General features: G+C 39.6%; 1 protein-coding gene across 1 annotated transcript; it reads left to right on the top strand.

Moving 5' to 3' along the window:
- Positions 1 to 6,662: 6,662 nt before the first annotated feature.
- Positions 6,663 to 11,111, top strand: LOC141653750 (peptidyl-prolyl cis-trans isomerase FKBP43). The gene is made up of 10 exons (XM_074461598.1): positions 6,663 to 6,860; positions 6,966 to 7,039; positions 7,194 to 7,432; positions 8,016 to 8,155; positions 8,783 to 8,999; positions 9,558 to 10,155; positions 10,247 to 10,334; positions 10,468 to 10,509; positions 10,599 to 10,647; positions 10,751 to 11,111. The coding sequence occupies exons 1-10, from the start codon at positions 6,848 to 6,850 to the stop codon at positions 10,827 to 10,829; spliced, it is 1,539 nt and encodes a 512-aa protein (XP_074317699.1). The 5' UTR covers positions 6,663 to 6,847; the 3' UTR covers positions 10,830 to 11,111.
- Positions 11,112 to 18,281: the final 7,170 nt, after the last annotated feature.

Raw genomic sequence — 18,281 nt, 5'->3', positions numbered from 1 at the left:
CATCCGGGAAAGTCTCCTTTATTGAGCTTTGTGGTACCAAGGAGTCTTCTTTGATGATTCTACTAAGATGATCCGCCACCGTGTTGGTGGAGCCTTTCTTGTCCTTGAGTTCAACGTCAAACTCGCTCAAAAGTAATACCCATCTCATCAAACGGGGCTTGGATTCTTTCTTAGAGACAAGGTGCCTCAAAGCGGCATGATCCGTGAAGATGATGACCTTGGCTCCAAGAATATAAGATCGGAATTTCTCTAAGGCAAACACCACCGCAAGAAATTCTTTCTCGGTAGTTGTATAGTTCCTTTGAGCTTCATTCATCATTGTCGATACATATTGAATAACATAAGGTGTTCTTCCTACCCTTTGGCCAAGTACCGCGCCAAGGGCATAGTTGCTTGCATCCATTCTAGCCCTTTCGGCTCTTGTTCTTGCTTCTCTTCTACTTCTCATTCTAGCCCTTTCGGCTCTTGTTTCCTTAACCTTAGCCTCATTGTACCCTTCATATTGGGTGGGGAATTGTTGCATGAATTGAGCATTCATCGCAGCCACCATATCAAAAGTTGAATTTGAAGTATAACGCAACTCTTCCAAGTCTTCTTGATAATGATGGTAGCGGTTTTCGGTGATTCCCCACCGAGCATTCTCCGTTAGTTGTATTTGGGAGAGGGTAGATTCAATGTTTGAGACACGGTTGGTAATGTTGGTTTGCCATGTGTTGAAAGCCGGGTAGTCGAATTGAGGACCCGAAAAAGGATATTGTGGTTGTTGTTGTGGCATATGGGGAGGAGTGAAATGTGGCTCATCAAAGGGGGCATTAGGCATGGGTTCATCAAATGGTGCATCATGAGGCATGTCACCAAAAGTCAAAGCCCCCCCCCCCCCACTTGTGGTTGCTCTCCTCCCTCATCCTCGTCCGGCTCAACTACTTGGGCTCTATCAACCCAAAGGTACACAAAAGCATCATCGGGGCATGTAGAAATCTTTCGACTCCCCAACCCAAGGGTGGTAAGTCGGAGGAACGGGGTAAATACATATAATGCTTGGAATGTTGCCCACCCATGCACCAAATGACCAAGGGAGAGACTTTGTCAACCACCTCAATCACTTTAGAGTGCTTCAAGTAATGGTAGTCTATGAGACCACTACCATCAAGAGGATAAGCATTGGGTGGAAATGGCACACCCGTCTTTTGCACGATCAAATCGATCATGCCCCCAATAAAAATGGTCCCTTTGGGATTCTTTTGCAATTCAAGACACCCACTCACAAACAATTCCACCCAATCCGCAGACTCCTCCCTTCCGGGGTCATTGACCAAAGAATTTGAATTTGTTGGTATTGCATTTTGGTTGGTTCGGTCATGACCAAGAAATTTGTATTTATGTGACGGCTAAGGAGGCGTAAGACCGGGTTGGGGATGGTGGTGTTCTTTGAGTTCCCGTGACGTACGTCACCCGTAATATCGCTCCAAAAAGCACTCATCAATGGTTTATCAAGTTTCTCTTTGACGGGGGCTTTGGTGATATGGAGGGCCTCGCGCACCTCATCATAAGTCAAAGTATGGGTGAGGCGGCATGCCCGGAATTTGATTCCCTAACTTTATCCCTCCCCAATTTAACCTTTTCCAACGATGACAAAAACTCAAAGGTGACACCCCTTCGGGTGGGTGCGGCAACATGAATAAAGGCCTCAAGTCCGACCTTTTCTAAAAGCATACGAGTTATGGGAAGCATTCCCAACTCGATAAGAAGGTTTTCATTAAGGAACTTGGTTTGTGCCACGGTAGACACCGAGGCAAACTTTTTCCAATTTGAGAGGGCCGTGTCTCGGAGGCCCTCCTTACCCGAATACTCATTTGCATAAGAATCCGAGGCTCCCTTGGATCCTTTGGAGGAGGAAGCCGCGGTTTCTTTTCCTTTTCCCATTATAGAACAATTAGAATCTCATAAAAACACAATTTTTGAACAAAATTTTGGGTGAGGCAATTGATCAAACACCTAATATGCACTACAAGAAATGTTGTGCTAATTAGCTATTTGCTAGGAAAGAAACACCTCACTAGTTAAAGGGTTGTTTTAAGGACGATAACAACACAAATAGACAACCAAATTTCGAATTTGAAGAACACAAATTCGAATTTTAGTGAAATAGAATTGACAAGGAGAAGAATAAGGTGTTATACCTCCCTTTGATCCTTGCTTGGGTTGTTTGGTGAAGATTGCTAACCCAAATTGCTCAAATTCGTCCCTTAAAACCGATTTGCAACCCCAAATCTTCAACTTCTTCAATTGACCAAACCCTAGCTTGAAATGATGATGATTCCTCGGATTGTATGCAATTTACCTTACCCAAATCGATGTTGGGAGATGAAAGTTGATGAAACTTGAAGGTAAATTGATTGATTTGTATGATTTGAGAAGGATTTTGGTTGGTGATTTGGGTGTTTAGGGTTATGGTGAAGGGAGAGGTAGAATGTGAGAAGAATTGGGGAAGAACAAGTGAGCTTATCGTGCGAAATTAGAGCTGAAATTACGTATTCTCAAAAAAACTCGCACGGTGCGAGTTTTGGCCTCAGAAAAGTCGCACCGTGCGACTTTGCTGCTGGATGTTGATTTTTTGTTGCTTAATTCTTCACTTTAGCTAATTCTTTTACCCAACATTCTTCCTTCCTTTCTTCACATATGCCCTTGAGTTGATATCCTAACACTAAAACACAAATTAAACCATTCTAATATGCCAAAAACATTAGTGAAAATGCAAATGATTTAATTTATTATGCAAAAAGTAAAGGATGCAATGAATTTAAACATGAGAAATGCAATATGAACAATGCAACATGACAAATGCAATATAAATAATGCAATGCAAAATTTAAATATGAAGGGAAAGAAATATTTACAAACTTTTGCCGTTTATTTAACGTCGATGGCTCGACAAAGTTGCACTTTCATCAATTTGAGTAGATTGGATCAACAAGATGGAGTGTTTCCACTTCACCCACTTCAATTCCTTCATGATAATGCTTTAGCCTTTGCCCATTCACTTTCAAAACTTTTCCGGATTTCAAGCATTTGATTTCAATTGCTCCATGTTGAAAAACTTTCACCACTTCATATGGTCCCATCCACCTAGACCTCAATTTCCCGGAGAAAAGTCTAAGTCGATTTTGGAAAAGTAAGACTTTCTCTCCCACTTGGAACACTCTTCGTGAAATCATATTATCATGCCATGCTCTTGTTCTTGCCTTGTAAATGGAAGCATTCTCATAAGCATCATTCCGGATTTCTTCCAACTCTTGTAGTTGAAGTTTCCTATGAAGTCCCGCTTCATCCAATTTCAAATTGAAGGATTTAACCGCCCAATAGGCTCGATGCTCAACCTCCACGGGTAGATGACATGATTTCCCAAAAAGTAAGCGGTAAGGTGACATCCCGATTGGCGTTTTGTAAGTCGTGCGATAGGCCCACAAGGCATCATCTAACCTCAAGCTCCAATCCTTGCGGTCGGGATTCACCGTCTTCTCAAGTATAGCCTTAATCTCCCTATTAGAAACCCCGGCTTGATCGTTGGTTTGAGGGTGATAGGCGGTTGAGACCTTATGAAGTACCCCATACTTTTTGAGAAGAGCTCCAATGGCTTTGTTGCAAAAGTGAGTACCCCGGTCGCTTATCAAAGCTTTTGGAAAACCAAATCGAGAAAAGATGTTGGTTTTGATGAATTCTCCAACCACCTTTGCATCATCGGTCTTGGTGGCCTTAGCCTCCACCCACTTGGAGACATAGTCCACCGCCAAAAGTATATAAACATTGCCACAAGAGGCGGGAAATGGTCCCATGAAGTCAATACCCCACACATCAAATATTTCACAATAGATCATGGGTGTTTGGGGCATTTCTCCTCTTTTTGAAATATTACCAACTCTTTGGCATCTATCGCATGTCTTCACCATGGCATGAGCATCTCGGAATAATGTGGGCCAAAAGAAACCGCTTTCCAACACCTTTCTAGCCGTTTTCTTGGCTCCAAAATGCCCGCCACAAGCATACTCGTGACTAAACCGGAGAATTGACATGATTTCGGTGTCCGGCACACACCTCCTTATCACTTGATCGGCACAAAATTTCCACAAATAAGGATCATCCCACACATAGTACTTGGAATCACTCTTGAGTTGGTATCATGTATATATTGTGATATATTTTAATTCCATGCATTGTATTTCAATTCAAAAAAAAAAAAAAAAAAAAACAGAAAAACGAAAAAGAAAAAGAAAGAAAAGATAAAAAAAAAAAAAAAACCCCGGCTAGGATGAAAACCCGAAAGGGCATCCTAGGCAAAAATGGGAAAGTGGCCGAGGTCGGAGTGAAAACCCGAAAGGGCGCTCCGGGCAAAATGAAGAAAAGAGTGCGAGCCACGAGAGTAGAGGTGAGGAAAAGAGCTAAACCGAAAACCCGAAAGGGCGGTTTAGGCAAAATGAGAGAATTAGGAAAAATTAAAAAAATCATGTGACCTCTTTGAAGCCTTGAAATCATGTCACATACTTGACTATTTCCATTGAAGTTGGTGACATAAGTGGTGGAGCTCTAGAAGGCCGGAAGGGTAGGATAGTGATATGCCAAGACTAGGAGGGGGATTTGGAAGCTTACTTTGTTACTAGTGCTTGGTATACTTGAAGCATGGGATTGTGTTGACTTGTATTGTACTTTGTTGGAAAGTTGTGTTTTGATTGATGAGTTGTTGAGTTGTTGTGAATTGTTGAAGAATGGAGGTGTTTGAGGTTGCCAAATTGATTGGAAGGAGAGGTTTTAGTGACCATGGTAGCCTTGTATTACCAAGTGGAGTGATAAGGGGGAGTAATAAGGAGGAGGTGTTGAGTTTTGGGAAGGATGTATGGATGAATTGGTGGACTTAGGACCATCTTAGTTGAGGGATGACACAAGGAGGGGGAGTGAGAGAAGAGAGGTTCGAATAGGTGGAATTTGGGTCACTTAGTCACTTATTGGAGCTATGAAGGAAAGTGACCATGAGCTTAGTTGAGGGATGACATAAGAAGGAAGAAGTGAGGTGAAGAGAGGGGAATTAGGAGTGCCCATACTTCTTGGCCTAGGTGGTGATTAGACTTATTCTAGTTTGCTCGGGACGAGCAAAGGGCTAAGTGTGGGGTGTTTGATGAGCTCCTATTTCTACTACATTTTGGTATCATTTTGAGCTCATTTGGTAGCATTTGGTAGCGGTTTGTGACGTTTTTGACGTTATTTAGCCAATTCCATATGTTTCACCATTTAGCGTAGTTTCAAGTGAAGATTAGGAAGCCGAAAGATCAAGAGAAATGTCCAAGGAAGAGCCAAGAACAAGCTTGAAGAAATGCACTAAGAAAGCCTTCCAAAGGATCTAAGGAAGAACGAAAGGAAGACGGACTCCAGCAGAGAAACCGCACGGTGCGAGTTTCCAGACTCCATAACTCGCACCGTGCGAGTTTTCTGGGTTTGACGGTTTTTGTTAGCGTTTTGTATTACGGGCTGTCTTTTGTTAAGCCCATAAGTGTTAGGTTACGGGGTATTATAAATAGGAAGTTTGCAATTAGGTTAACCATCTTTTGTTCACTTTAATTAATCAAGGTTGTAATTTGGGAATATTTTCATCTTTTGAATTGGATATTAGATCTAATTATGGAGAACTAATCTCCTATCTTAATCCGGCTCAAGGCTTAAACTTTGGTTGTAAGATCCTTTAATCCTTCTTTAATTTTAATTATCATTGTTAATCCTTTTGTGTTTATTGTTTGAATTTTGGAATCCTTGTTTATATTGAGTAATTAAGTGTGATTTCCTTGTTGCTTAATTAATCAAGTTCCTTAATTTATTGTTGTTGAGATTATTAAGTGTGATTTCCTTGTAATCTCATCTTTGCAACACCTTGTTATTATGCTAATGAATGTGATTTCTTCTTGGCTTAATTAGCAAGTAAAGGATTAACTTGTAATTGGGCATTAATTGTAATTTCATTGTGTCTAATTACCCCTATTGAATCTCTTGTGCTCATATCTTCTTATTAATTTGTCCAATGTATGTGATTTCTACTTGGTAGAATTGATAAGTTGGGTTATTTGATTAAGTGTGATTTCCTTGTCATTTGGCCATTATTTAGGAGATTTAGAAGATTTATCTTCACAATAGGGTGATAATATATAATTGAAGGATTGATTGAAGGGTTTTGTCAACTAAAGTGTCATGCTTTGAGTCGGGTTAAGTCTTTCCTAATATTGATTAATTTCCATCTTAAACTCTTGATTGTTTACTTGTTCTACACTCTTGTTTGAATTCCCTTGCTTTGGTTACAATTGAAAACTCAACCCAAAACCCCCCTTTTTATTTACTTGTTGTTATTGTTGTCATATGATTAAAGAGTAATTTGGATACTCTCAATTTCCTCTCTAATACACATATTATATTATAAATTTCATTTTGATTCAATCAATCTAAAATTAGCCCCCGACCCTTTAAAGGACATCCATTTTTTTTTGAGAAAATAAAGAGAATCCTTATTCCTTAAAGAGAATGAAATGTAAGACTCAAAGTCAACCACTGCTCTAAGCTACCACGACCATCCACAACCTCCTCTGGTGGGAGCGTTGGGCAAAGTGTGTTGGGCTATGAAGTAGTGGGTACTGGGTAGAATATGAAAAGCTTAACACAAGTCAATATACGGATACAGGAAGTCGGGTAGTCGCTCTAGGCCTTACCCCAAGTTGGCGCCAAACCCCCCATATTTAATTACAAAACCCCAATTCCCAATTTAATTACAAACCCTAATTTACCCATTCAATTTCCATCCATTTTCTCCCAAATCATGGTTTTCTGGGGTCATTCTCCTTTACATCTTACCAACTAATTAGCCTTTCCTTATTCAATTTCACCTCTTTAATTCTATCAAACTTGTTAATTATTGATTGTTTGTTTGTTTGTAGGAGTTGAAGTTAAACCCGGCAAAACATTTACACTCTTTCACGATTATACTTCCCCGAGGCTCCGAATTACACAGGTATTACTATTATTTATTCAATTTTCTAATTTAGGTCTTTACCAAATATGAAGCCGCTAATTTTATCAATATCACCTAAAGCCGTAACAACCCTCATTTTCGTCTTGTGTTTACTGGATGGTTTACTGTTTATGTTTCGAAACAAAAACTGTAGGCTACAGTTGGAGTAGGCTCTTCCAATCACAAGAGCACTTTGGTTCAGTGTAATGTGGGAAACAAGGCTCCTGTGTTGTTATGCTCTTTATTGCCCGAAAAAATGGAGTCAATCCATTTAGATTTGGAATTTCAAGAGGCTGAGGATGTCACTTTCTCTGTTATTGGTCCACGCAGCGTTCATCTCACTGGCTATATCCTGCCAAAAACGCGGCACCTTGTAGCTGCTGATGATGAGTCGTATCCTTTTAATTTTGTAAGCCTACAATGCCGCTGATTTTCCGTGATGTTTTTTTAGGTTCATGATTTGGATATGGCCATCAAGATTATATCTTTCTTCTGCATTTGTTAGTAGGCACTCGTTATGCTGTTTGAACATGACATGCTCCTTGCTGATGATAATTTCATCACTTTTGTGTCAAATGTTAACTTTATTCAGCTTTGGAATGTTCCAAGTATACTATGCTAGACTTTTTGTCGAAATACTATGCCTTTTTAGTGTCATAGCTGTTCTGGTGTCAAAATATTTGAGCTGCTGATTAGGTGTTTGAAAATGCTTCATAAGTCAAGTTCTCGGTATGGATAGTTCTTGCCACGCCTCACTATTCGATCCGAAGATTTATTAGTCCTCGTGTAACTAAAAGTGTGACATAGTGTGAGCCTTGATAAATCACAAACGATGGATTTTTTTCTACAATTTATGTAGTAACTGTATCGAATGTAAACTAGATCCTGATGTCAATGAAGCTTTGCGTTCTACCTCTTTTTCTTTTTGTTGTTTCGGTTCTCTTTCTATTTTGTTGTTTCATTGACCATGATCAAGTGAATCATATGGAGAAGATGTTGGAGATGCAGACACTGAAGTATCGGGTGAGGTCAGTGACGATGATGACTATGGGGGTAGTTTCATTGATGATGGTGAACCAACTTATCGTTCTCCATCACCTTCTTCTAGTGAGGAAGGTGTGTTCTCTTTTGTCTTTTCTGTAGTTCCCGTTGTTTGATCATATATGTGCATTAGTTTAGCTACTGATGTGAGTCATGTGCTCATGTGAGTACTGCATTATTGCAATCTACTATAAATTATTTGTACTGATACAAATGTGAGTATTACACCCGATGAAACTATGTCACACTTGCAAATACCATTTTTTTCTTCAAATATCTTTGCTCAAGCGTATGATAGATTGATGGCAGAGTTAATACTTGTTCATATTAATTTCTTACATGTCATGATGGCATTATTTTAAGCTGATGGAGTATATACCAGGTCCTAATTTGAATAGCAGTATCTTTTGTGCATTAAGAGCTTGCTGGTGTGTGCATTAAGTTACTCGTACATCACGCCACATATGATGTGTTTTGTAGCCTTTTCATTTTCCTGAGGATAACACCACAGTCGTATATTAACGCACAGAAGTAATAACGGTACACTGTCACCAAACAGCTTTAGATTAGCTGGATGTTTTTTTAGGACATGTTCTTGAATAAGTTTTAGTTCATCAAATGTTTTATTTGAATAATTTTTTCACTAAGTTGGCGTAAAGACATTGTAGGCAAATCTGATGCTACTGCTATTCTGTTCTGTAGTGAAAAAGGGGAAGAAAAAGAAAAATAGTAAGAGCAAAGGCACCCGTAAGCGGCTTAAGAAGAAATATGAATTGAGTGAATCTGAAAATGAGAACGCGACTTCTTTGAAAACCCGTAGTCGAAATTGTGTGTTAATTGATGAAAGTGACGAGGATGATCAGAAGCCTATATCATCGCTCCTTGGAAATGCAAAGACAGACTCTGAAGCTTTGAAAAGGTTAACACTGCTTATTTGAATAGTCTCTCCGTTTTACTGGCGTTTTATATGTAACGTAGAAAAAAAATAAATAAAAATTTAAAATAAAACAAAATATTTAATTTCTCCTTGCATTGAGACACTTTTTAACCGTCAATACCTACCAAAATTTGTGACCAAATAATGACACGTTTACTCCTATGAAAGCACATACGAAGTTAAAAATACATGTTTTTTTTTTATTTACCTCAAGTCTTTTTTAATTGAAATTTAATTTGCTATCAAGATCAAATTGTCATTTTTTTGAGCAGATTACTGCGTTTTCAGTTTTTGATAAGAAAAAAAAAAAATTGGATCCTCTCAGAACACTGATATAGGATTTTTTTGGCCACTTTTTATCAAGTCCAAAACTCAATCAACAGCAAGGCTTCTTCTATTAATTAAATTACGCACGACCATGTAGACAGCAAAAGCTAATGATCATTACCTATGTCCGTGATATTAAATCTCGGTTTGAGCGGTGATCTTGGAAAGTATATTGAGTATAATTTTCGTATTTGTCTTGTACATGTCATGCAGAAAACATGATGATGTTTCTGTGAAGAAAAGTAATGACTATGAGTCTGATGACGGAAAAGTGACAAGAAAGAACCGCGATAATATTGTTGGGCAGATAACTGATGATAATCAGGACAACATGACTACAAAAAAGCTGGATATTGTTCCTGGGAAGGCATTAGATGATTGCCAAGCTAGTGACAGGAAAGTCAAGAAAAGAAAGAAGGTAGATGACGTTGCTGAGCAGGCAGTTGATGGTTGTCCTGACCGAGAAGTTCAGAGAAAGGTGGATGATGTTGCTGTGCGAGCAACTGAAGATTCTCTTTCTAATGACAGAAAATCGAAGAAAAAAAAGAAGGTAGATGATGTTGCTGCATTGGCAGCTCATGATAGTCAGTCCGAGGACAGAAAAGTTAAGAAAAAGAAGCGAAAGGACAAAAAGAATGCGTCACTAGTGGACACAGAAATGCCTTCAAACATGGGAGATAACGAGGCTAATGGTTTGCCGGAGAATTTGGAAACATCAGATCTCTGTACGAGGACTATCTTTGGTGGCTTGGTTGTTGAGGAGCTAAAAATCGGGGAACAAGATGGAAAAATAGCCTCTTCAGGTAGAAAGGTAAGTCGTAATTTGTTTCATTATTCTTGAGCTTGGTGTTTTTTTTTTTTTTTGAAAATATGAGCTAATTACACCTACTGTTTGGCCTCAGGTCACTGTTCATTATACTGGTAGACTTAAGGAGCAAGGCCAGGTGTTTGACTCAACTGTTGGAAAAAGTCCACTCAAGTTTCGCCTAGGTACGCTCTACTTTACTTTGGTTCTTTCCTCATTTCAGTAATCTTTGATGCTGAAATTTGATTGGTTCTTCCCCCATTTCAGTAATTTTTGATGTTGAACTTTGACACGATTTTTTACTTGTGCTTCTTCTAGGAAAAGATGATGCTTTGGATGGACTACATCTTGGAATTGATGGTAATACTTGCTGCAGTAATTAGTTTTGTTTTCCTTTTGCTTTGTTTAAGAGTTCAATATGCATTTATTGCTCGAGTTGTGTTCCTCAGGTATGCGAGTTGGTGGTAAACGGAGGCTTGTCATCCCACCTGAATTAGGGTACTTTAGTATCTCTGAACTGAAATCTTTATTGATGTCTCTCTTTTTTTAGTTTTTTTCAGTCTCCTTTTTTCCTGCTTAATTTGTGTTACTTGTGTTACAGATTTGGGAGTAAAGGCGCTAATGACGTGCCACCAAATGCATGGCTTGTAATGGATGTCGAGTTGCTTAAAGTTCGTTGACATTGCTGATGGGAGAGCCGGTAAGGTTGATCGTCGGCTTTTGGCTCTCAGATCTCATAGGGAGGCTACGTCGCGGCACTTCTACTCGGAACAATAGTTTTTGATAGAAAACGTGCTTTAGGTGATTGAACATTTTTTTGGGTACATTAGGTGATTGAACATTGGGCTAAACCTTTACATCTCAAATTGCAGTGCTCCATATTTTCCGCTTGATTAGGCTTTGTATGCTTTTGGATAATGAAAGTTTACATCAGAATCATATTGTGTTCTGTATCATGAGAAGGTAATAGCTCTTCATTGTAGAGCTAGCCAATGAAACTGGCTAGCCCGGCCTGATCAGGGAGCTGGCCAACATGATGGAATAGTCTGGCTTGACCAGGCCTGACCCGCATCAGGGCTCTAATTGGCCAGTCTTATTTAGTGGGCTGGGCTTCCATTGTATTGAGAAGGGTCCTGCTATACGTCGTCGACAAATTACTAAATATCGTCGACAATTAACGTAAATTTCCAAGTTTGCCCTCCATATCATAACTCCATATCCGTCTCACCAAAATGCAATTTCCGTCTCAAAACACAAATGCAATTTCCGTCTCACTAAAACACAAGTCACCGTCTCACTAAAATATTTCAAACAAAAAAAAAGTCGGGTTTTGTAATTAACAACATGAACGGGAACGATTTTAACAACGATTCCAACAATGAAGCTAGTAACGAGGTTAGTTTACGATTTAGTTTTGTTAAAAATTTATGTTTTATTATCGTTTGAATCCCGAATTAGGATAGATGCCATGAATGTAGACGGAATTATGATAGAATTTGTGACGGATTTATTTGAAAAAGCAATTAAAAAAAAAAAAAAAAAAAAAAAAAAAAATTACACGAAACGGGCCTGGACGAAGAGAATTTTCGCCCGGACACAGTCTTGACGAAAAATTCTTTTCGTCCAACATGGGCCTTGGACGAAAGAATTTTTCGTCCAAAACCAGGCCTGGACGAAAAATTCTTTCGTCCAAGGCCCATGTTGGACGAAAGAATTTTTCGTCCAGGCCTGGTTTTGGACGAAAATTTCTTTCGTCCAAGGCCCAATTCGTTTTTTTTTTTTTTTTTTTTTTTTTTTTTTTTTTTTCGGCTCCTTTTGTATAAAACAATTAAAATAATTAATTCCCGTCTTTGTATTATATTATTTTAATTTTTAATTTTTTCCGACAATTCAAATAATTAACGACCGTCTCGTCTTTGTATTATATTATTTTAATTTTTTATTTTTTCCGACATTTCAAATAATTAACGACCGTCTTTATATTATATTTTTTTCATTAATATTTCGACTCTTTTTTCATTAATATTTTTTATTTACTCCGACTCTTTCCGAAGCAAATAATTAATTAATAACTAATTTATTGAAATGCGTGCGCGGTGATTAACGATGGAGACGGTATTGATTACTCGGATCATTTTACGACAACCGTTTTTGCATCTAGTATTGAAGCGTTTAATTGGGCATATGAGATCGGGCTCCGACTCGGGTTTGGTATAAAAAAGCAAGCAACAAGAAAGTTGGTCGTAACACGAATTTGAGACAACGTTATTTTGTTTGTCGGATGGGTGGAAAAGGTCCCGTAAATAAGGATGCCGATTCTTTAATGAGGGTAACACGCTACCGCGTGGTGCAATTGCAAATTTTCAATGAAAGTTGTTGAATGAGAAGAGAATAAGTGGCGCTTGTGATGAGATCCGGTTTCATAATCATGGTTTAACGTTGTATTGTGATCGGCGGCGGATACTTTGCAAAGTTTGATGACGAGGAGTTGGCTTATATCGATGCCCAAGTTAGAGCTCACGTTAGACCGGCAATTATTAGTGCGGGTTTGCATCAGCGGAATCCGGAAAAGTCAAGACCTAATCGGCGACAAATCTACAAACGTTCTCGGAAAGTAAGGGCCGAGGAAAGAGAAGAGAGAAACCCGCACAACAACGATGTTAGCACTTGCGGTTGAAGATAAGTACGTTCATTATTGGGTCATCGATCATGAGACCGATGAGCTAACCCACGTGTTCATGGCTCATCCGGAAGCCGTTAAGATGTTTCGATCATACTATTATGTGGTACAGATCGATTCCACGTACAAGACAAATGAATACCGTCTTCCACTTGTTGAGATGGTTGGAGTCACACCCGTCGGGAAGAGCTTTGTCATCGCGTATGCTCTTGTGACGCATGAGTCCGAGGAGAAATATCTGTGGGTACTACGGAAATCAAGGCCCCGCTCAATGATGCCGTTCAACCTATTGCTATTGTTACGATTGCGGGTGGTTTGTTGAACGCGATTCCCATTGTTTTTCCGAATTCGTCTCACTTGCTATGTCTTTGGCATATATATTCTAACGTGGAGACGAAAGCACTTGATATCACGAAACAGGATAATTGGGCTAAGCACGTAACTTTTACCTTGTTTACTGCGGTTGTCGAGGCGGAGACCGAAGAAAAGTTTAATGTTGCGTGGGGCAAATTGGCAAGGGAATGGGCGGGAGTGGCGGCTTATATTGAGAGGCAATGGTTCCCGCACTTGGAAAAATGGGCCAAGTATAGAACGAACAAGATAACTCATTTTGGGAATACTTCTACATCCCGGGTTGAGTCGGCTCATGCGAATTTGAAGAGATGGTGAATAGCGCGAAACCGATTGATAGCATCTGGATTCGGTTTCATTCTTTGATGGAAACGCAACATGTTGAGATCCGACACTCGTTGGAGTTATCTAGATCGAGGCGGTTGACGGGGATTCAGCGATTATTTTCCGGACTTTCTTTAAAAATATCAAAGAATGCCATCTCTCGAATTAAGTAAAGAATTCGAAAGAGGTGCCAAGATGATGGAAGATGCCTTGACGATCGATTGCGGTTGTGTAAAGGCTACTACACTTGGTTTGTTATGTGCTTGTTCACTACATCGCATTGCTAGAAACGGATCTCGGGTCCCTGTTGATGTGTTACATGCATTTTGGAGGAAGTTGGAGTTCGATGGTTCGGAGGCAATGCCGACTTGTGACGATGATCGATTGGAGGAGTTGTTCGATGAAATTCGGAATGCAGATCCGAGTATGAGATCATCCATGTTCGATGCCCTTTACTCTCAGATACATCCGGAACAGGAGGATGTAAACGAGCCTCGGGTGAACGAGAACCCTAGAGGACGTCCGAGTAGGGGAACTCGTAGAGATCCGTCCGCCGTTGAGCATGCACGGGTTCGTGTTCGAGTAGGTACTCCGTCTTCCCAACGTACTCCGTCTAGTACCCCCCGTTCTACTCCGACGGTTCCTGTTACTCCGTCGTCTACTCCCCGTTCTACTCCGTCGGTTCGTTTTACTCCGTATAGAACCCCCCGGTCCACTCAAACGGGCCTCGGTACACCGTCTACCACTGCTACCACGACTACGAGGAGTTTCGGCACAACGTATTGCGCACCTCTTGAGGTTGACTACACCATTGGTGATTTGAGGTATTTTCCTTATCGTGACTTCCTGCCTTCATTTTTTCACGAGTATGTAGAAGCATGGTTTAATCCTTACGGAGACGGTCATTGTGGTTTTGAGTTATCTCACATGCTTGTTCGGGTGACCAATCTCATTTCACGATGGCTAGAACAGTTTACTTAGGAAATTCGTAGTCCCGATTACCGTGATCATATCTATGGCCCAGCGAGATTTGATGCGGAGGTAGCTAGAATTACATTTATGGATCAGATACCGTGTGGCTCGGGTAATTGGATGGACAGTTTCGATCTATATGGTTATGCTACGATGTACAATTGGGTGATATGTTGTATTTCTGCATTTGACGATCGAGAAGGTCAGCGACATTGGAATGGTAGTTTTACTTATTTGCCTTTACGAGCCCCCCCCCGGAGTACGTACCCCATATGGTGTCTTATGGGTATTACATGCGGGAAACCACTATTTGCGGCTCCGGTTACGCCCCTTGTCACCTATGCCTCCATTAGCCCATTGTTGGGTACATGATGCAAGCGTAGATCATTATAATAGCCTGTATCGACATCGTTTAGTGTATGGCGCGAATTTGCGAGTTCATCTTAGCTTTTATTGTATCTTTTATATTATATATCCGAATATTGTACCTTATATTTTATTTTATTTATCCGATTATTGTAGTTTATTATCTTCTGCATCCGATTAAATGACTTAAAACGTAATTTAATTAAAACAATCCTTAAAACACAATTTGACATATTTTAATTAAAACATTCCTTAAAACGCGTTTTGACATAATTAAAACATAAACCAATAAAAATATAATTAAAACATACCATACCCTAAATACCAAACCCTAAATAGCAAACCCTAAACCCTAAACCCCAAACCCCAAATCCCAAACCCTAAACCCTAAACCCTAAACCCCAAACCCTAAACCCTAAACCCCAAACCCTAAACCCAAACCCCGAACTTAATTATCTTCCGATGATGAAGATGACGATTCCTTATCTTCTTCATGATCTTGAATCTCAATTTCTTCAGGTTGGGTAGACATATATTGAGTCAACAAATCATTCAAGTAGAGATAAAGAATTCCTTGCCCCTAAGACTCTGCCAAAGACATAAGTCTGATAGTCTTGGGTAATCGATCACGGTGAGAATGCGCTCAAAATATGTAAAGATATCACTTTTCAACCTACGAAACTCCCACATCTTCTCGTTTAGTACTTCATCAGAAACAACCTCATCTCTAACTGCTGGAGTTAGAACATGATCCGGATTTCCTTGTAAAATTATACAGAGGGTCCCAATTGGAGGTTCTTCAAGCATGTGCCATACAGTGTCACTGGGAACCACTGATTCAAGACGCTCAATTAGAATTGGTAAATTTTGAACAATTAAATCGATTCTTATTTGATAAACTCTGATTTTTTGAGCATTTGTGAGAACCATTTTAGGATTGGATGTTGTGAGTGAATAATTAGTATTGTAGTGAGTGAAGATGATTTGGATGTTGTGATTGAAATTGACATAGAATGGCCTATTTATAACCTATTAATTGTAACGGTTATTTTTGAATTACAACGGTTATTTTGAATTATAACGGCTATTTTGAATTGTAACGGTAAAATTTGAATTATAACGGTAAAATTTGAATTATAACGGCTATTTTTGAATTATAACGGCTATTTTTGAATTATAACGGTAAAATTTGAATTATAACGGTAAAATTTGAATTATAACGGTAAAATTTGAATTATAACGGCTATTTTTGAATTATAACGGTAAAATTTGAATTATAACGGTAAAATTTGAATTATAACGGTCACATTTTTCCCTATATAAACATCTACATAATGTTGTAATTTTGCACTCATCTTCAACCTTTTCTATTTTCCAATCATCTTCATCATCTTCCATTTTCTTCTTCAAATCTTTACTTATGTCAACATCATCCTCAATGTGGGGAACCCGACCAATTGAAGGCCTTGATTTTAAGAATCAAATTTGCAATCGTTGTCAAAGAAACGCTATCATCATGATTTCCGACGTGACTACTAATCCGAAGAAAGCTTTTTTTAAGTGCGTACCTTGCGATCGTTTTGTGTCGTGGTTGATCAAGATCATTTAACAATAACAAAAAAGTTGAATATAGCATGTCAAGATGAAGGTGATGATGCATCAAGTGGAAATGTCATGAAAGAGCAAGTGCTAGGTATAAAAAAGGAGATTTCGGAAATGACAAGGATGATGAAGTTTTATTTCAAGTGTATCTTGTATTTGTTTGTTTTCATTATGTTGGCCATTGTCATGAAGTAGTTACTATTTCCGAAATGTGTATGAATTTGCATCGATTGCTATGTATTCAAGAAATTTAAGAAATTTCAGAATTTAAAACCGTCATGTTTTTTGAAATAAACAACGTTCAAATAGTCAACTAACATAATCATCCAACATAAAAAATGTCTTCAAAACCGTACAACATAAATGAAAACAAACACAAACTAGTCTCCCGACTACTTATCATCCTCTTCATCGCTATCAGTGTACACACCATCTGATCTACGCTGAACAACATCACCGGGTGTTTGACGAGGTCCTCGGCGACGTATGATATCCCCCCTCTCTCAATCAATGGGTCGACGTTCTTCTTCATCTTGCGGAGGAAGGCAAGTCATTTCTTGTCATCCTTAATTTTTTTGGCCTCGTAAACTCAAACATTACAAAGACGTGCGATCCTGCAAATTGACAAGAACAACTAAAACATTATAAACATTATCGAGGAACAGTAAGAAAGTTAAACAATAATTACAAGAACTGTAAGTAATATTATTACCTCAGCAGGGATATCAAAATCCTCATGTGGCGCGGGGGCATCACGGTGGTCGGGATCAATGATCAACGGGTGAGAATTCCCATTATACCAAGTCACATAATCTGGCTCCGTCTCACCCGGGAAACTAACTGGTCTCGATTTACGAGAAAGCTGAACCACGTGATCCTCCCAGCAATCCCAAAGATGATCGGTCTCTCAACCCCACCCCTAACCTCGTACCCTATCCCCGGCCGGACGGTGCGCTGTCAATCTCATAATGGGATTGGGTATGATCTGCACATACCCAAACTGTCGTAAACACCGATCAGGCTGGTACGGCTCCGCTATGTCCATGAAACGAATACAACCGGTATACAAAGTACGAGGATGATATCGCTCTCCCGACGCGCCCGTACGGATCCCACCTAATGGAAGCACAAGTAAGCCCATCTAACAACCTCCGATACTCCAACAATTTCTCCGCATTTTGAGCGAAGGGACCAACGGATCTCCAAGAACACGACCAAGGCTGAGTAGGGTCAATTGCCAAAGGTGGACCGGGTCTGAACATAGGAAAATACTCATAGATCCACGATTGCAACAAAGTCAAGCAACCACCAATAGTCTTCACACAAGCACGTGAAGCCACCCCAATCGTCGGTACATGAAGGCAAGTACACCGGCTCCCCAAGCGTAGTCGTGTACACCATCAAGATATCATACACTAAAGAAAACAACTGACGACGTAACCTATCACCTGATTTGTCGACAAAAAGTGTCGACCCCAACACCACAGACCAAAACCCCGAGCAAAAACAACATCACAATTAGCTCTCGCCGTTTCACAAATTGCATCTACCAATATACCCCCACTCTTGTAAATAGGGACCTTCTTCTTAGAGTTTAACGGCAACCTCAACTCGCTCGATGAAATCCCAAAAAGCCACAAACATACATAAGGGGATTCGCCAACGTCCCGTCATTATTCTCCACCTTACAACAGTTACCATCAACCCGAACGCCTAAGATCTGCGCAACATCGTGAAGGAGTATGGACATCTCCCCAAAAGGCATGTGAAAACTGTTGGTGTCGGGTTGCCATCTCTCAACAAAAGCAGAAATAAGGGGCATGTTATAATTCTCGGC

The sequence above is a fragment of the Silene latifolia genome, chromosome 4 (genome assembly GCF_048544455.1).
Source record: "Silene latifolia isolate original U9 population chromosome 4, ASM4854445v1, whole genome shotgun sequence".
Lineage (NCBI taxonomy): Eukaryota > Viridiplantae > Streptophyta > Magnoliopsida > Caryophyllales > Caryophyllaceae > Silene > Silene latifolia.
Note: the sequence above shows the minus strand (reverse complement) of the source record. Positions and strands in the feature narration are given on the sequence as shown.